Raw genomic sequence first — 21,110 nt, 5'->3', positions numbered from 1 at the left:
GTGAATGGAGCCTATTTACTAGGCACTTCGACATGATTCTGTGCTCTTCCCCATAGATCAGGGCTTGCACACATAGCCTAGGGGATAGATTTGTTAGTATTAGGGATAACCTGTCCTGTAGTGAGGGTATTTCATGGAGCTGTGCTGAATTCAGGCCTGGTAGGCCTCAAACGGGAGAGACTCCATCTTTCTTTCTGCTCCGGCAGCTTGGGATTCTTCTAGGTCAAGAGTAATGTTTTAGTTATGAGGTGTTATTCGCTTGGAGAGAACCGGTTCAGGCCGGCCCTTATCGAAGGATTGTATTTTTCTTCATGCCGAAGACACTACATCAGGCCGGCCGGCTGGGAACGTGTCCTTGGTACGGGGAGGTACAAGAATTTGGTGGGCGGCAGGTTACGGGCCGGAATTTTCCATGAGGAAATGCACCTCTATATTAGTGAAAGTCTGAGGCAGTTACATGTTCAGTCCGTAGGCGGCATCTAGCCGTTAGCAGTAAAGCTACTACTTATTCCAGGGAAGACAGACGCCATCTTGAAGGCGGAGAAGAACTGAGAGACAGATGCTTTCCTAACAGAATAGCCAGAGAGGAGAGAGTAGCCGATAAGGAAGAGGTCCCAGTGACTCGGAGAAGGGTGATTCCAGGCGAGCCGAGGCACAGACGAGAAGGGAGCCTAGATGACCACTGAGTGCAGGCTACATACTACTAAGGTGATGTCGACCCTTTCTTATTAGAGTGTACAACTTAATCTTTCACTTTTCTTTGCAGGTTATGTGTCATATCGTAATGTTATGTGATTGTGTATGCAATGAGTAATAAAGTATCCAGTTTGTAGTGAACCAACATGTGCTGCGTGTTCTTGTATAAGAGGGTAGCCTATTCTTCTAGTCAGCTGCGGCTACATGAACAGATGTTAACCCTGATCAGGTAAGTGGTAACTGAATAAGGGAAAGAGGAGCCCCTCAAACCTGAGAACAGGCTATGCCCGAACTGGCAATCCGTGTGTGATCTGATGAATAGTGAGACTGATTCCCTTTTTGTATGTTATGGTGATCATAGGATGAACTGTCGTATGAGACTGCCGTCTAGGTAGAGAGGTCTGGATTCGTAGGGGATCGCGAGGCCGCCGATTGTGCTGATACTGTCGTATGGGCAGAGAGGTCTGGGTTCGTATGGGACCGCGAGGCCGCCACTTGTGATACTGTCATATGGGCAGAGAGGTCTGGATTCGTAGGGGATCGCGAGGCCGCCGATTGTGCTGATACTGTCGTATGGGCAGAGAGGTCTGGGTTCGTATGGGACCGCGAGGCCGCCACTTGTGATACTGTCGTATGGGCAGAGAGGTCTGGATTCGTAGGGGATCGCGAGGCCGCCGATTGTGCTGATACTGTCGTATGGGCAGAGAGGTCTGGGTTCGTATGAGACCGCGAGGCCGCCACTTGTGATACTGTCGTATGGGCAGAGAGGTCTGGGTTCGTATGGGACCGCGAGGCCGCCACTTGTGATACTGTCGTATGGGCAGAAAGGTCTGGATCCGTAGGGGATCGCGAGGCCGCTGATTGTGAGATCTTGGTATGCATAGTAGGAATCCTCTGTCCTTAGGTGATAGATATATGTGGTTGTAGGATTGTAAATAGGTTCTAGGGAGGGGGTAACGTTCTGGCTGGGTTAGTGAGGCTCTGATGAGCGGGTTCTATCTGATCCGAAAACCCAAGCAGAACAGATCCCCAGATTCCGGAGTCAGTCGCCCTGGCCGCGGCGCCACACCTCTTCCCTGTGCACATGTTCTGTTGCTGTGGCAGGGATAGTCATCCTCAACTGTTGTCTGCACTAACTGACCAGTAAGTGCTCTTGTAGCCAAATGTATCTCATTAATCTCTGCTAGCTCCACTCTTACCTTCTATCTGCTAAGATTGTTTTAAGTGATGTAAACCATCTGCGACTGCAGCAGCAATCACCGCATGGTAATTGCTGTTAAAGTGTTGCGATCACAGCTACATGGTAAGAACAAGGGCAGGTCTCATTTATTTTTCTTTTTATTAGATTGAGACTGCTCTGTGTGCCAAAGTGTGTTTTTAATGTCTGAATAACAGTGTGACACAGTTTCCGCAGTGGTTATCAAAACGGGTATACCGGGGAGTGTAGTTGCGCTCTGTTTTTCGGACAAAAATAGGAGCTCTCAAAATACCTCAAACTAACGCACACAGACATGTTTGTTTTTAATTTCAAACAGGTCCTAGCTGCTGCTTAAGGCTGAGACCTGTCCTCTGGCAGGAGGACCTTGGTGCTAGTGATGAACCAGCTCCAAGCCCTACTTGCTCGGTGTACTTTGGCACAAGAACATTTTAAAAGGGTGCAATGGGAAACAAAATGGCATCAAGGTATGCTAGACAAGCAGTCCATAAGCGAGACTCACTATCCAGATTTTCAAGATATCCACATGAGATTAATTTACATGTAATAATGAGGAGTTGTCTGCTCATGTTTCAGTGTCCTCCTAAGAAATATGTGTTCTAAACACTTTCATGTGGTACTTGATTGCCTTGACTAGTCTGAAAGCCATGGGGTTGTGTCCACTCAATTTGTAGAGCTGGTTGTAGTGGTGAGAAGTCTACTGATGAAACCCAACTGACCAGGGCAAGATAAATATATGTGGTTTGGCCAATCTTGTAGAAAGGCCTCAACGTGACTTTCATGAGGCCCTGAAGGAAACCTCCTGGGACACCTATAAAGTGCATCAATGCAAAGTAGAATACAAGGCTGCCCAAGGGGCAAGATGCAAAGAACTTCAGAACAACTCCTGTGGACATCTGGCTTGTAGGTCTCAAGACACAAGAGCCTTCTGGGCCAATGTGGCAAATATCAAATCTGTGGGTGTAAACCCCAATGTCTAAATTATGACTATCAGCCAGGAAGCTTGGGTCAACCACTTTAGAGCAGTGTATGGGCCCATATCTATTGACGAGGAGGTGATTTTTTCCCTAGCTTTGGAATTCTCCTAGATGAAGTTAGGGAAGCAATTAACAAAAGACCTCTAAAAAATGCTGCAGGTCCAGATGTGGCTCCCATGAACCTGTACAAATTTGCACTGGATCTGTGCCCCCCCCCCCCCGCCTGCTGAGCAACTGCTTTAATGCCATCTGTAAGACGAGCCTCCCCAATCATGGCATACTGCGGTTATTGTTCCCATATTAAAAAAGGGTAATTTCCAATTCCCTGAGTGTTACAGCCTGATATTGTAATTGGATTCAGCGATTAAGCTAGTGGGGAGGTTGGTGCTGGAACGCCTTTTAGATTGGGTTAGGGAGGCTGAAATTCTGTCTGCAGCACTGTGCGGGTTCTGTGAAGGACTCAGCATGATGGACCAACGCCTTAATTTGCACCTGTTTCTCAGTTGATCCTCCATCCCTAAGTAGGGATCCATCTGTCTGGCCATATTAGACCTCTCCTGCACCAATGACAGTGTGGTGAGGTCCAAACTCTGTGATATTCTGACTGATATGGGCGTTGAGTGGGACTCGGTCTAGTTCTTGAGATCACTGTATTATGAGCTCTCTGCATCACTTAGGTTTGGTCCTGCAGGAGAGAGGACAGGTTGTTTAAGGAGAGGGGTACGTCAAGGGTGCATCCTAGCTCCATTGCTGTTCCTTTTGTATGTCAATGGCCTAGGTTCTGCCCTGTCCTCTAAAGTTTCTGACATCCCCGCATTGCTGGGAAAAAGGTCCCCGTCCTTTTATATGCGGATCGCCAACTCTGCGATACAGCGAGCTCAGGGTAAATAGTTTTATTTAGTTATTTACGTACTTTAATCCTGGCAGTCGTATGTCTGACTCCACTACCCCTCACCCTGCCCCTCCCCCACCCCATCCTGTCTCACTGCCCGCAGCCCTCCATCTGCGAGCTGCCACTGTCTCAGAGTCTCATGATTTTCACTTTTTTTCTATAAATTTTATTCTGATTTTAGCAAAATGTTTTTAATCCCAATTATCAGGAAACGGGTTATTAGAAACCCGAAGGTGGCTTTAGGATATTTGCAACTGCTGAAGTCCCTGTCAGACTGTGTTAACATATGCTGCTTCTAAAAGTGCACTGTTAATAGAAGGAATTCAATGTTGTTTTAATTGATGTAGATCTCCCCTCTGGGTTGGGGGTCTAACAAAACTCTTAGATTTGTATTCATCTGGACCACATATTTTAGGTATGTTTAATTTGTATTTACTGTGGTTACCATAATGGTATTTTGTAATTTAGTTTCTTTTATAATGTGGCACTTGCACTTTAATCTACGTCTATTTTAGTGGGGCAAAGGACCTTCAAAAAGTGGACTGATATAGCTGTCATGCGGTATTCGTGATGTTTTGGCCCCGGTACTGTATTGGTGAACTCATGTTTCTGATGTTCTTATTTTTATGCATTATGCTAAGTGAGATGTTTTAGCATTGTATTTTCTTTGTGGTGCACGTTTATGGTTACCTTGGTAACTGAAATAAAGCTAGACTTGACCTGGAGTTTGAAAAGTGGTGCTCCAGTAACAAGAATTCATCTGCAAACTCTACAAATGTGAAACATAATGTCAGGAATATATAGGTATGATATTGAGTACTCACATATAAAGCAGTGTGCATGAGTGCTCAATATGCCACATCCTCCAAATCCGAGCAAGTAAATAAGTGTAACTAACGCAGACCAGTAGGTTTGATGATGGCTTGAAAATCTGGCAGTACGAGGAAACAAAGTCAAAGGACCATTGCATGTTACCGGTCATTGTTACTTGTGACCTGCAGCTGGACTTCTGCCATGTTCTTGTTTGATACTGAACCGTCCACATTTTATCTCCTTGGCTTCACAGAATCTAAGCCATTGAGGTGCACCACACATGCCATGTTAGAGAAAACATTCATATATCAGAAGTGTATGAGACTAGCAAGACCATCTCCGCCCACGGAAAGACTGTCACAAGTCACACACATAAAGAGTATCTCAAATCACAGTCATAGGATTAAATGCTGCATGGAGCCACTGACAAGTACTGTTTTTAGTCTTGGATATGCATGTGGTATGTGAGATCGATAGAGGCATAAAAACATGGGATAAACATTTGGGTAAAAGGTTGAAAAAAATTAATGTGTTTCCGAAGAAATGTGGATTCAACTATTGATAAGTTGGGCAACATTTTTAGGTTTATTGCTCCAGTATTAAGAACTTTAGTAAACCTGACAAAAAGCATGGGCTTGTGCAATGTTTCACTCTTTATGGTTCTAGAAATTATGATTATGTAAATTAATTGTGTTCCACAAAATTATATTCTTAATGTCTCCCAATAAAAGTTAAATAATACTGTATTCACAATATCGTTCTTGTGTTCATAATAAAAAGCAACGATCGGTCAAGGAGGAGAAAATAGTACTAGGGCAGACCTGTAAGGTCGTTTGCAAAAGGTTGTGAATCTGCAAAGTACAGAATGCACATAGGACAGTATTAAACATAAACAAAACTGTGCAATAGAGAACTTTTCATGGAAGAATGAATGTTCACATTAAACCTGTGCTGTCTGCTCAGTATGGCCAGGAACTGCCTTCCTTTACAAATTGTACAGATGGCAGCGACAAACCGCTTATGGAGTCACATAGACCTATAGTTATTGCATTATTATACACACATCTTGAAAGCATCCTTTATCATAACAGTGATTCACATGCTTAATAATTTGAATTTCCTGTTTCTAATTCACCTTGATCCACCAGTTTGGCTTTTATTCCATTCATTGTTTCAATCCGCCAATGTTCGAACCTGGCTTTATTTAAAAAAATGCTCAAAACATAGCTTTTTTAAATGGCTCTCCCCCTTTTGACCGCTGATCTCTTTTTCCAGAGCTGAGAGATCCCCTTGGGGATGATTCGTGCGCGATATAAACGACCAAATAATAATAATAAATAATAAATTATTTTAGGCCCTTTTTGGACCCTATTCTGTAATCCCGCCATACAGATCCTGGCTTTACTTGCTGAACAACCCGTTATTCATGACGGCTAGCTCTTTGGGCTGCGTCAGCTCCAAGGTACGAGTCTGAGTTAGGTGACAGCCTTTTGTTTTCTGCACATGCCTGTGCCCAGGTTCGGACTGGCTACCGGGCGTTTTGGCATGCTGCCGAGCTGGGGGCTGATGTCACTGCGGTGGAGGCTAATTTCGTTGATGGAGACCTGCATGTGCTTCGAAATAAACAAAGCAAAATGAATTTCGTTCAGCACACGCAGGTCCCCATCAACGAAATCAGCGCCCAGCTCGGCAGCCTGCCAAAACGCCCGGCAGCCAGTCCGGCCATGCCTGTGCCCTCTGAAATCTCATATCCTGCTGAGGTTAAAGCTGTCCTTTTTGAGCCAATAACTGGGATCGGATGAACTTTACCTCGTAGTGTATCACTATCTTTACTGCCATACCCTCGAGTAGTGTAATTTTGACTCCACCTTTTTAGGTCTCGCTGAGCCCAGCGCATGCGCTGGCTCGAAGAGACATTTTATATGTGGGCTTCAAAAAGTGCTACCAGGCCAGCCTAGAGGTACAGTGCATGTGCGCGGGCGCGCGCGCCACGCTTACTTTCACTTTCGCGGCTGCACGGCCGCTTTGATCGCGATCACGATCACTTTCACTGCGCAGACCCAGCCTCCTCTGCCGGCACACTCACAACTGGCAACATTACGAGGGAGTACGTGCCACGTTACTTCAGTTAATTTTACTAGCTGCTCCTTCTCCCTTTTTAATTTCCTGACCAATTTGCCTTTAGTTTGACTCTTCAACTACACCTATTAAGCACCATTGGTAAACTTTAAGGATTTCATTTTAGATAAACATATTTCAATAATTACTAGGGATAAAATCCATCTTTACTCAATTTAAGTTACTCCTATCCCCTATAGAGTGCCGCCTCCATCAAATTTCGTATTCACTTGTAATCTTGTGCACTCGCAGCAAATGTGATGCCCTGGTGGCACAGCAGAGATGGTATGACGTCACCCGAGCCCAGCTGGGGGTGCCCCTTCCATTACATTCTTAATAAAGGTAAACACATGTACAGAGTGGTATGCAGCTTCATAGCAAGAAAGGTATGACAACGGACTGGCTTACATTCAGTAGGACAAATATGAACCTATTTAAGTCCGAATAAAATCACTGCCTGCCAAGCAGACAGTATTAGAAGTTTCGTAAATTAAATGAGACTTTGGGAGAGAAAGATGAAAGCTCTAAACGTTCCAAAAGCGCTTGAACTTTAATATCCCTAAGGGAATGGAAAGCTGTACCCGAGAACACACACTCATGAAGTGAAAGAGCAAGCATGCCTGCTGGAATCAATCTCAAAGTGTCACTTCACAATAATTATATTATAGAAAATGTCAACCAAAAAACAGATCATGATCAAAACAGCATACACTGGTACAGTTTGCAGAAATCTGCTGAAACCACCGGATGCCGTTAATTTGAAAACAGGCCATCATGCTGTGAGCACATCTGATCCAGCCGACACCTTTCCCTTTAATGATCACTGTTTAGAGTTGTCAAAGCCAGTGGGTTCAATTTAACTACACAGGGATTACCAGATAGTCAGTGCATCATTGCAGTGAATTAAAGAGGCTAGAACAGGAAACAAGTGTCTTTGCGGATACTGTGCTGGAGTACACAAACAGCTGCATGAATACTTACGATTTGTCTCTTCTGCAAACTCGCCTTTGTGGACTCACTTGCCGTCTGCGAGGGGACAGAGACTTTCCTCTTCTGTCTTTGATTGGGGACTGGGCACTTGAGGACTTCAGTATCTGGAGACATTTTGTATGTGGGCTCCAAAAAGTGCTACCAGGCCAGCCTAGAGCTACAGTGCATGTGCGCGGGCGCGCTCACCGCGCTTACTTTCACTTTCGCACGGCCGCTTTGATCGCGATCGCGATCACTTTCACTTTCGTGGCCGCATGGCCGCTTTGCTGCGCAGACCCAGCCTCATCTGCCGGCACACCCACAACTGGCAACATTACTTTTCTACAGCGCTTCGAAGCCTGAACTGGTCTAGCGCTTGAAATCAAGTAAGCAGAGATTCACAATGTTATTTTACATCGCAAATCACGCAGTGTTGGGCAAGGTGACACCCCTACACGTAGTTATGAATTACAGTCTCGCTTGTGTGCAGCCGGCCCAGGTACAAACAGTGTTCACGTGGGTTGTGAATGAACCCGCGATGGTGTGAGACTCCGGGGCAAACCCTGGGAAGCCCAAGGTCTCTTCAGCCCGATGTGTCCGTCTCTCGTCGCCCCTCCCCTCCCTCACGTCTCCTTCCTCCTTCCAGTTCTCACACTCTGCTTTCCTCCCTCCCTCACCTCACGCCTCCTTCCTCCTTCCAGATCTCACACTCTGCTTTCCTCCCTCCCTATCTCACTTCCTGCACACAAACCTTTCCTGGCTGGGGACCAAATCTAAGAGACTTGAGTGAGATAACTAACTTAGGAACACAAGACAAAAAAACAAGCACTTTCCCAGCACTTGAAGCTGTGTGCGTGCACTACCCAGAGACGCGAGGCACGTCCAGCATTCACCGGTCTGAGGCTCGTGCACGGAACTAGCGGTCGCAAAGCCTGGGGTGCACAAGATCACACCTCAGATCTGTGGTGCACGTCTGCCACTCACCAGGCTCACGGAGTTAGCAGCAGGTGATATGGATTCAGCGAAACCTGTCGCCGGGGGACACACGGTGGCCACAGGCAATGGTGAATGCTCCCCGAATGTCATTTCCTGATGCCATATTTGTTTTTAAAATCATCTCACGGGCAGAAGCATGCACATCTGTCACTAACAAACCATCCCCTGCACCAGAGATTAATGCAGTGTGTCTGCACGTCTCGGGGGCAGGGAACCTACACACTTATCACTAACAAACCATCCCCTGCACCAGGGTTTAATGCAGCATGACTGCACGTCTGAGGGACAGGGACCCTGCACACCTATCACTAACACACCACCCCCGCACCAGGGACTAATGCAGCCTCTCCTAATAGAGTCCGGCGGGGGACCCTCTACGTACCTTGCAGGGGGGCCCCCTCAATTATAGTTACGCCACAATGGGAGAAAGGTCAACAAGAGCACTCTTTTTTCAGTGGGAGCACACAAGTGAATGGGTCTGTAGCACTTCTGAAAGTTCATTCACTGTTGATCACATAAGGTCGCTGTGATGTAGTTTTACTCCTGCTTATATTACCGCCACAAGCATTCGGTAATAAGATTTCTGCACAATTTTCTCATGAATCCAGGTCACCTGAATAAACTCGTCCAACTGGTATGGCTGTGCCTTTCTGGTCCTAGCAATCTTGAGCAGGTGAGGGGTTTGTTGAGCTTTCAGAATATTTCCTAGTAGATTAAACAAATCAGGATTCCTTGCAGCGTCCAACTTTACTACCAAAGCACAAGTACTCATTTTCTCTGCCTATTTAAAGAAAAAGCAAAGAAGAAATTGCTTAAAGGATGCTGTGCTATTACATTATGAAGAACAAGCATTTGCAATGCAATAGGTCTCGCATTTACGTGAGTTTAAGTTATTGGCATTGTAAATAATGCCTTTTTTTTTTTTAAACGGAAACAAAAATAAAAGACATTGTCATTTGCAATGTCAATAGCTCAAACTCACGTAAATGCGAGACCTATTGCATTGCAAATGCTTGTTATATTTTGTTAGACCACATATATGTTTTCATATGGCCTTGTGTACTCATGTGATGTAACATATCAATGAGATGTGGTGCACCAGATATTTAGCAAGTGCACTTATTGAGCGTTTTTGACTAATGTGTCTGCATATTAACGTTTTGTTTCCAGAAATGTTTTTTATAGGTTTAGATTGTAAGATGGTGCGCTGAAATGCATTTAATGCTGTGCGTTTGCCAGGGATTAGTGAAAATGAATCATACATGTTTTGAATGCTTACTTTATAAATTATGACCAGTTTTCGTTTTTTGTGTAGTAATACGGGTATTAGTTTATAGTGCACCATATAAGAGTATAAAATAATTTAGTTTGATTTCCATATTAAAGATTTAATTTATTGAGTTATATGTAGATTGCAAAAACTGTCAATTAGCTTGATTGTGGGCTTTAAGCTTACAGTTGAGACATTTAATACTAATGTGAAAGTTGTTTTTCTGCATGTTTTCTCCTCTGCAGGTGCAGACCAAAGGCATTCATTAGTTAGTGTAAAGAACATTGTATTTCTGAGATGAAAAAGAACTGGCAAGGTTGAATAATTGTAATGAAGAACAAAGTGAGTGTTACTGGTTGGTACTATCAGACGAAGGGAGGAACCCAAGGACACTTTAGAAGCAGAGACTGGAATTTGGGAGTAGTGTTCAAGGTGCCAAGTTATTTCTTGGAACCTGGAAATATACTTGGATGTGTATGAGATCATATTTCTCAAATGTTCTTTGTGCATTTTAAGTAGTGAACCCGCCTAGGAGTTAGTCAGATTCCCTTTAGACTTGGAGAGGTACAGACCTCTCTTGACTTTTCTAATTGTGTTTTTTCATGCTATACATGATTCTTTACCTAAAGAACTTCTACAGATATTCGGATGCTGACACTTTTCTTTCTTCCTTGATTCAACAGGGTTTTCCCTATCCTTAGCTTAGTGTAGGGTTTAGAAGGTGCTGCAAATTTTCTCCGCCTATGGGGTGAAAGACCAAAACTGTTTGTCCAGTAATGAATGAATGAATGAATACCTTCTTATAAAGCGCATGGCTACCCTGGGGCATCCCAGCGCTGCGAGACCTGGAGGATATTAGTAGACCTTCTTGAACAAGAACGTCTTTAGTTGCTTCCTGAAGATGGTGAGGTTTGATTCAAGCCTGAAATTATCAGGGAGTTTATTCCAGAGTTTAGCCGCTTGTACAGAGAGTAGCCGGCCGCCCATCCGGGCGAGCCTCACCCTGGGAACTACGAGCAGATTTCGATGATTGGATCTGAGAGATCTAACTGATTGATGGCGCTGAAACAAAGGGTTCAGAATGGAAGGGCCCAAATTGTGAATGGACTTGTGTGCCAAACACATAGTCTTAAATACAATCCTATCCTGAATTGGCAGCCAATGAAGAGTTCGAATTGAGGTCTTTGCTGAACATCGTTTAGGAACTTTCATGAGCCGGCGGGCTGCGCAGTTCTGAACAGTTTGCAAAGTTTTTAAAGTAGCTGCTGATGTCCCCAGATATATGGCATTAGCGTAATCCAGTCGTGAAAGAATCAGCGACTGGACCAATACACGTCTTAATTCAAATGGAAGAAGGTCAAGGACTTTTTTTAGCGATCTCATTAGGCCATAACAGGTTGCCGCCACCTTATTGGCCTGATGTTGAAAATTTAAAGTGGAATCCATCCAAACCCCTAGGCTTTTTATTTTGGTCTTAGGCTTCGGAGGAGGTCCCAACCAGGGGTTTAAAGCCCAGCATCATGATGTCTGTTTTGGCTCCATTTAGTTTTAGGCAAGAGGCAGTCATCCATTCAAGAACATTGGTGAGACACGGGGTTAGATTGTTAAACCCATGATGTGAGTCATTGTCCCTTACCAAGGAAACAACCAGCTGCATGTCATCAGCGTAGGTGACAAGCTGAATTCCCCAAGGAATTTTACTTTTCCTCATATTTTGTATTGCGGCAACAGAAATCCTCATGCTTTCTGTTGTTGAGGACCAATATTGTGTTACGGTTTGGTCTTCCTTAAATAGTCCAATCTTTTTTACAGTAAGTTTTTGAGATTGATTTATATTAGTCTGGTTTTGAGTTTGTAATAAATCTTTTAACTTCAAGTTACTGACTCAGACTTTTATTGTGTGGTCCTAATGATCACACTATACTTGGAGATGTAAACTATTGTTAACCCCTTTTCCTTTCAGGCTACAAAACAGGTCTATTGACCAGAGTTGAATTGGAAGAAACGGCCCAGAGCGTTGTCACCACATATGGGTTGCTGATCGTCTGTGGCTCCCCCTTTCTTATTCCACCCCTGCCATGACCAACATCCAACATGTCATCTGCAAGATTCCATCCATATTTTCGAGGACCCTCCCTCTCCTTATGAAGAGATGTTGATGGAAGTGACTCTGCTTTGCAAGCTTGCCACAACTGCTTGTGTGACAGTGTCTTTTGATGCTCTTGGCGGCATGCTTAATGATCGCTTGCTCCTCCATCTCCCATAACTTTGTTTGCTTATCAGGTCCCTGCTGCAGATGGCTCCCCTTGGTGCACCTAGATGCGAGTAATCTGACGCGCAGCTACCTCCTGTCTCTTTCAATTCTGGAAACTCCTCACTTCTTCCACCACTTGGCTCTTACAGCAGCTGTAGTGCTAATGCCGTCAGCACCTGCTTGTCTTCGCTAGTGGTTGATGGTGGCAATGCCACTCACTGCGTCTGGCTCCATCTCTCTGGCTGTCCTCTCTCTTGCAGCTCGATTACCTTAGTCAGAATGTGGCAACTGTTATCCCATCCCTTGGGCGCTGTCAGCAACAAAACCCTGTTATTTTTTATTTTCACCTCTACTACTCCCTAGAGTAAAAGAAACTACAGGATATTTGAGACCCCAAATTATAAGTCTTCTTATTCAGTTGTCAAGTTTCAGCCTCTTTTTCCTGATTGGTGAGCTCATCTCATGAAAAATCTACAGCAGTCTCCATTTTTCTTTAATTCCAAAAGGCAAATGTGAATAAGAGCAACCCTTCAGGGTTATATGTACAATGTTTGCAATCCTTGTCTTTTGAGTCAGGGCTGTCAGGTATCCCTCCATTTAACTATAGTATTTCTGCTCTGTTTTATTATGAATTAACATAGTTACATAGAACAATTTATGTCAAATTATGCCAGAGTGAAATATCTAAAAAAAACATTCTCCTTGTTAAGCCCCTCTATATTCCTGCATGAAATAATCTTCCAAATATCTCTGTATTTTTGCCTCTGCCCTAACAAGTTATATGACCATGGTAATCAGATATGTCTGCGTTTATTTTCAAAACACAATGTCGGATACAAATTTGTATTTTTACACTGGCAGTTTGTAAAAGAGTGAGGCATGGTAGTAAGAGGGTCCACAGATACTGCACCAGTTCCAATTTCTAAGCTCGGTATGAGGAATAACTCATTAAGTACACGTTTTGACCCAGCGCAGAAACACATTTGCATAACTGAATAATAATTTTAATCCTTAGTTGTTCTGCCCTGATTTCTGATGCAATTTCTTAGATACAGGATTGTAGAAAGAGGTCTGTAATTTCAAACATTTAATTTGTTTGATAGGCAACTCGGTGTTTGTGTTTGCAGGTCTTGCGAGACATTTTGAGGCGTTTCTTGACGAATAGACGGGTTTTATAAATTGTAGAACAATTGTTTACTAAAAAGGAGTCATACAAACAATGACAATCAATCCTCTATCTTTACCTTTATAGCTGTTTGGAGCACCAACCGAAAATGCACCCGAAGAGACGCTACCTTCTGACGATAAGTAAAGACTGCTTTTTCATCCTGGATTCATTTATAGGCTGTAACTGTAATAGAAATGTTCCTCTTTGTTGCTCGCACTCATTTGCCTTTGTCTTTGTTTTTTTTTTCTTTCTCAGCATCTCATTAGTGCACATTTCATCAGATCTCTCGGAGGGAGAAAAAATATCCATTCGAGAGAGAAGTAAGGTGGTGTCTGCATTTTATGAACGGCATGGGATTGAAGTGGCTCCGGTAAGTAAGACCATTCGCAACAAGCATTTGCAATGCAATCGGTCTTTGGGACCTTATATGTATTTAGCTATGCAGCACATTAGCCTGGGTGCTGAAACATCTACTGTTCTTTAATATGGAGGGAAAGTAAGCACCAAACTGCGTGACACGACAGGTATGGGAACACATGGAGATATATTGGCTTTCAGCGGGAAATGGTATAGTCCAAAGATCTGTTTTTAATATAAAATCAGGGCCTTCTGTGGTCATAAAACTGAAAATACAAAATTTGAAAAAAATATTATTGTGTACGGGTGCTCGTCAAAGACAATTTCTATGGACTGGAATCTAGGGAATGCTAAAGTGATTCTGGTATTTTACTGACCTCTGCTGGTCATTTTCTATCAAGAAAGTTAAATAGAGGCAGTTGCCACAAAAATAAAAAATAAAAAGTCCCTCAGAAAAATCAATCCTGGTATTTTACTGACCTCTGCTGGTCGTTCTCTATCAATACATTTAGAAAGAGGCAGTTGAACAGAAAAAAAGTCCGTAAGCGGAAGCAGACAAGTCCTGGGACCGATCTTCATAACCCGCAAAGTAAATACACATATAATTATATACTAAATTATATAAGTATATACTAAAGTATATACAAGAGGTCTGAAATGCTCGACTTAAAAAATGTCAGCAAACAGTAATCCAAGGTTGATGGGATGAGAATGGATAGAGAAGCAAAAAAGCACAGTAAACTAGAAAACAAATTTACAATGGTAAGAGGCCATTAATTATTATGTGGCAGACACTGAAGTGGTATGGGGTTGATATCGGGAAACAAACTTAGAGAAGGAATTGAAAAGAAAATCAACAAGACCTGATGGAACACCTTCACTTCAAGATACTGGCCAGCCCTACCACCACCCTCTGAGGAACCCTCATCTACCGACCCCCTGGACCCCCGGACCTTTCGCCAACTCCATCACAGACATCCTCTTCCTGCATGCCTTCGCGTCCACCAACTACACCTTACTGGGAGACCTCAACTTCCACCACGACAACCAACTGCACCCCAGCACCACATCCCTCCTGGACAACCTCCACAACATTGGACTCCGCCAGATCGTGACCGAACCTACGCACTCATCAGGACACACCCTCGACCCCCTCTTAACCACAGGTAACTCAATCACCTTCAGCCACACCACTGAACTCCAATGGACTGACCACCGATGCGTCCACTTCACCTTCAGAACACCCACGAGCCACAGACAGCTGCACCTGCTCCCACGAAGAAACTGGACCAGAATCACCGACAACCAGCTAACCTCATCACTCAGCAACTCCACCTCAGCCATCGCGGAAAACGATGACCCCAACACCGCAGCCCGAACCCTGCACAGATGGATCTCTGACAGCGCCAACACCATAGCCCCCCTCAAGAAAAACAACAACACCCACGCCAAGAAAGACAGATGGTTTACCACTGAACTTCGAGAGTCCAGACACATTTCCTGCCGCCTCGAAAAGGCCTGGAGGAATACCAAATCCACAGAAGCCTACAACAACTTCAGAGCCGCCACCAACGCCCACCACCAACTCATCAGAAAAATGAGGAAAAAAGCGATTGAAGACAGAATCTCCACTTACGCACACAATAGGAAAAAGCTCTTCAACATCATCAAGGAGTTCGCCCTACCCACCAGCGAGTCCACCGACATCCCTCCCTCACAAGACCTCTGCGACAAACTCAGCACCTTTTTCCACCACAAAATCAAGAGCATCTACGACAACTTTGACGAAGACAACTAACACACTGAACCCTCACCAACCACCCCCGATACCCTGAAGCCAGCGATTGACAACTGGACAGCCCTCACCACCGAAGACACACTGAGGACAATGAAGTCAATCTAATCTGGGGCCCCCATGGACCCCTGCCCCCTCCTCATTTTCAACAGAGCCGCCGACACCATCGCACCCATGCTCTGCCACACCATCAACCGCTCCCTGGCAACCGCCAAGTTACCCGATGACTGGAAACACGCTGAGGTCAACCCCCTCATGAAGAAACCCTCAGCAGACCCAATGACCTCAAAAACTACAGACCCATCTCCCTGCTCCCGTTTCCAGCGAAAGTCATAGATAAAGCCATCAACAGCCAACTCGCCACATTCATCAAAGAGTACAACATCCTCGACTCCTCCCAATCCGGCTTCAGAAAAAATCACAGTACGGAATCCTCCCTCCTCGCTGCAACAGACAACATCCGCACCCTACTGGACAATGGAGAAACAGCAGCCCTCATCCTCCTCGACCTCTCATCTGGTTCAACACAGTCTCTCACCGCACCCTAATACGCAGACTCCACGACACAGGGATCCAACACAAGGCCCTCAACTGGATCCACTCCTTCCTCTCCGGCAGAACGCAGCAGGTTAGACTCCCCCCTTTCCTCTCCGACCCTACACCTACCACCTGCGGAGTCCCCCAGGGGTCCTCCCTCAGCCCTACACTCTTCAATGTCTACATGGCTCCGCTCGCCCCCATCGTCAGAACCTACGGACTCAACATTGTGTCATACGCAGATGACACCCAACTCATCCTCTCCCTATCCAAAGAACCCAATACCGCCAGACACAATTTTTGAGAAGGCATGCAAGCCATCGCCAAATGGATGAAAAACAGCTGCCTACAACTAAACACCAACTAAACAGAAGTACTCATCATGGGCCCAAACCCCGACGCATGGAACAACACCTGGTGGCCCCCCGCCCTCGGAAGCCCGCCCACCCCCATGGACCACGCACACAACCTGGGAATCATTCTTGACTCAGAGCTCAAAAAAGACCGCCAGATCAACTCCGTCTCGTCCTCCTGCTTCCACACCCTCCGCCTCCGATGTAAGACCTTCAAATGGATCCCCCTCAAACACAGAAAGACCGTCACTCACGCCCTGGTCACCAGCAGACCCGACTACGGCAACGTACTCTACGCCGCAATAAACAAAATCCTCACCCGCAAGCTACAGAATATCCAGAATGCCGCCGCAAGACTGGTCTTTGACCTGCCAAGGCACTGCCACATCTCCCAGCACCAGCGCACATTCCACTGGCTCCCCATCGAATCTAGAGTCACCTTCAAGATGCTCACCCACGCCCACAAGGCCCTCCACGACACCAGACCTGCATACCTGAACAGCCGACTCAAATTCCATGCACCCCAGAGGACCCTACGATCAGCCCAACTCTCCTACGCTGTGGTCCCCTGCACCAGAAAGACCAGATCGGGAGGCCGCTCCTTCTCCTTCCTCGCGGCCTGAGCCTGGAGCGCCCTTCCGCTCTACCTCAGACAGATAACATCGCTCCCCATCTTCGCAAGGAACCTCAAAACCTGGCTCTTCAACAGGCCCCCCCCCCTTGATGGACTGGAGCCTGCTAACACCCCCAAACTCCCCCAGCGCCTTGAGACCCTTATGGGTGAGTAGTCACGCTTAACAAATGGCTGAATGATTAATTGATTGATTGACTGACAAGCATTAGAAAAGCCAATTGGTCTAGATTTGGCTACCAGCCTTTTGAAAAGATTTCTGTTTTGTAATGGTGTTTGCAAAACTTTATTATTAAAAAAACATTTGTTTGAAACAGCCTTGTCCAATTTTTCTTTCATTAAAAAGTACACACTAGACCAATAGTCCTTGGCACTAAAGGGTGCTACATTTTCTGTACAAATGCATTGGCTGAAGTTGGCTGACAAATTGTCCCTTACGGTATGACGTAATGGGCAGAAAAGAAATGTGAATGACAAGACACAGGATGTAGAGAGTTGTTTGAAAACCATTATGGGTATGTGTAACACATATACATATATATATATATATATATATATATACATATGTTGCACACAATCCTTACTCCAACAGGAAAAAGGTACGTACACAAGGGTTGTATGATTACGGCTTCTTTTAATTAAAAGGGCCCCTCATGACCTAGCATGTGAAGGAGAGACGCGTTTTGGCTTTGACAGCTTTTATCCATTTGACAAACGCCATGTTGTACATTGACTATATAGTGCCTAATGCATGGAAATGGAAAACATACTACGCAAGCTGTTGAACCGTTCATAGAAAAGTTCACTATCATAAAACTGCTTAGTGCAATCAACATATTATACTGAATATGTAAATGTGTCGTCCACATTAAAAATATATAGTGCAGCATTTAAAATACATTGCAACCATTTCATTTTTAATTTACATGGCGTCAATCACCTCCCGTATCTTATGTGTGAATACACTGTGATGTTGAAAGTTATCAGTTATCATAGGGCTGGATATATTGAGAGTCATTTAGATGTGCGAAGCTGCTGAGAAAAACATATACATTCTGCTAGCCAGATGGCTGCTGAAGGGAAGTAATTAATCACTCCTGTCAGTTCATCGACATGTGAAGTGCAAATAAAATCACGGTGTGTAGCAACTCAATTTCAAAGCACAAAGACCATTATCCAGGCCTTGTGCGGCGGTGCGTGAAGCTCAAAATAAACAGCACATACAGCCAAGAATTTGCCATATTTCCTTACCGGACTATTCCGGGACTCCCACTCCCATAATGCAGTAGTATCGCAATGTCATTTCACTGTCCTAGAAAATGGCGACTGCTGAATGTTATTGAGTAATGTTTAAGTATTGAATTCCACTATATATTTTGCTTCCGGGTTTTGCTGCAGAACGTCGATCGGCAGCCTAGCGATGCCGATGCTAGCGATGGCGGCGGCAGCCGTCTATAAATCAAAATAGAAGGACGATGCAGGGGTTCCAGCAAAGACCAAGCAGCACAGCAGAGGACTATACACAATATTTATTGTGCACACAAACAACGCGTTTCGGCGATGCCTTTATCAAGTTAATTTTGCACGTTCAAATTCCCATAGAAATGCTCAAACGAGTTCATAGAGATGGAAGACATACTGCAAACGCAGTCAATCATGATAAAAATATATAACACAAATTACATTGAATTGAATCAAAGTAAATTAGATCAAATTAGAAGAACAATTATGCCGGTTAAATACAGAACATAAATATTATGCTTTGCTAATAAATTGCTTTCATTGCATAATCGATCAAAAACATGAAAGACATACATTGCGTTCAATCAGCCACAGGAAGAAATATATCGCTAAATAGTGTAATGGGATATTTCAATCTCCTAAATTTCACACTATTCATCCGATGTGGAGGCGATATACGAATTAAAAAATGTGGCCTCCCAATGTTATAGGGAATGTTTATAACGCAAATTCATGAAGTTTCGTCTATGCTAATCTCCTGACAAATTATTTCATCGATCTAATTTACTTTGATTCCATTCAATGTAATTTGTGTTATATATTTTTATCACGAAGGACTGTATTTGCAGTATGTCTTCCATCTCTATGAACTCGTTTGAGTATTTCTATGGGGATTTGAATGTGTAAAATTAACTTGATAAAGGCATCGCCGAAACGTGTTGTTTATGTGCACAATAAATATTGTGTATAGTCCTCTGGTGTGCCGCTTGGTCTTTGCTGGAACCCCTGCATCATCCTTCTACTTTGATTTATAGACGGCTGCTGCTGCCATCGCTGGCATTGGCATCGCTAGGCTGCGGATCAGTGTTCTGCAGCAAAACCTGGAAGCAAGATTTGAAGCCGTTCCTGCCACTCCGCCATCGCAAAGCAGTGATCTGTGCTAGGGTAAGTGGGCACTGTGGGGGTTGGTTTTGGATTCCCAGTCAGAGGGCAGGCATCTGTTCAGATCCCCCATTCCTCTCTCCCCGCCTCACGCACGCAACCCGGTATTACAATAACTGAATACGGAGCAGATGCAACATGGTGTTGTTAATTTAACCATACGCTTCGGAGGACGGATTCTGCCATTGAATTGTTTTTAACATGACGAGTGAATAGGAAGCAGTCAGGAAATCCGTCGCCTGCTCCCTTTTTGAATAATAATTAAAATCAGGATATAGACCCTCATGCTCCAACAGTACACAAGGAATAATTGAACCTTCACTGAAACAGAAGTTAATTTTACTTGAGAAATTATCAAAACTAGAACTGAATAAATGGTGGAAAATGTCATCTCTCACTAATTATGTCGAAGTCAACAGAGTCCCTAGAGGCTTAAGGATTTCTATTATCCCGATCTACGAGAACCCCAATCCAGAACTGTTAAAGAAATGGGCCACCTACATGGCTAAAACATGTAAGGGAAAGCTCAAGATGCTGATAAAATACGCCAAATTGGTTTTAGAAGTAACTCGCAAGGATTTAGTCGAATTACATCAGGATTTAGATAAATCCAAAAACAAAAAGTCTGTGATTGAATTTATGAAATAATTGGATGGCAAGTTGAAAGCATATGAGGACACAATAAAAGCCAAAAAGCAAAGGAAATTCTTAAGAGACAAGAAGGATTACACAGAAGGGCGTATCCTGACGTATGCCAAACACTTTGACTGGGCCCAAAGGGATCTTTAAGCTTTTCACCAACAAAGCCAACAAGAAGTCCTCTTGACTGGATCAAGCTCTGACCTCAGTTCAGATACTGAGGCACAAAATCTGAGTGTCCCTTTAGGTGTGCGCCCATTGACTTTCTTACACGAATTTCATATCTTAAAACAGAAGAAGGTGCAGGGTCTTGACGAGAAAACCACAGCAAGGGGCAGATGGAGAGAAAGAGGCACAGTTCCCAAAAAAGGAAGATACAAAGGAACCAAAAAAGACTCAGATTAAAAAAGAAAAGAGGAGGGGTACCCTTTAACAAAGCAATGGTGGCCTCCAACGAAAACGTGAACAGTATGTCAGTTGTTCGTTTATCTTCTAGGACATTAACCAGCAAGGAGAAGTCTCTCCTACAACTAGGTTTATCATTCTGTCCGACATACAATATGAACTATGTGGATACTCGCATTGACCTTTTTCTCTACGTGCACAAATTGAAATTGATGAAAATATATTAAATAACTGTTGGACAGAAAAAGAAGGAAGGCGTTAATAGGAATATGCTCGATATTGATTCAAATGTATCCCTGGATGAAGCAAATTTGATTTTGGATCTACACCAAGTGGAAGAGAATGTAATGGAAATTCCCAAACAAGATAGGGGCAGGATACTCAAGGAACTTGTTTTTTTCCCCAACTCAGCTTGTCATAGTGGTTTAAAACCTAAACCTGTCTTCAACCCCAATGTTCACTTTGATAATATTGAAGCCTTTAATGCAGTGATAATCAAAGAAATCAATTCACTACGTGATCGGCCCCTGAAGAAACAATGCGACAATCTGACATCAACACAAAGGGAATTAACTAATTTAGCCTATGATACAGGTATAATTGTAAAACCCTCAGATAAGG

The 21,110-nt window shown here is 44.0% G+C and overlaps 1 protein-coding gene across 1 annotated transcript in view; it reads left to right on the top strand.

Annotated features, from left to right (window-relative positions):
- LOC146809852 (cytosolic phospholipase A2 gamma-like) overlaps positions 1–21,110 on the top strand; it is a 680,097-nt gene that overhangs the window by 173,816 nt on the left and 485,171 nt on the right. Inside the window, exons 3-4 of the mRNA XM_085616716.1 lie at positions 13,454–13,509; positions 13,625–13,739. Of these exons, the coding sequence (XP_085472842.1) occupies positions 13,454–13,509; positions 13,625–13,739 (171 nt within the window). The remainder of the gene's footprint in view (positions 1–13,453; positions 13,510–13,624; positions 13,740–21,110) is intronic.

Source organism: Triturus cristatus, chromosome 7 (genome assembly GCF_964204655.1).
Source record: "Triturus cristatus chromosome 7, aTriCri1.1, whole genome shotgun sequence".
Taxonomy (NCBI): domain Eukaryota; kingdom Metazoa; phylum Chordata; class Amphibia; order Caudata; family Salamandridae; genus Triturus; species Triturus cristatus.
This window is presented reverse-complemented; position numbering and strand designations above follow the sequence as displayed.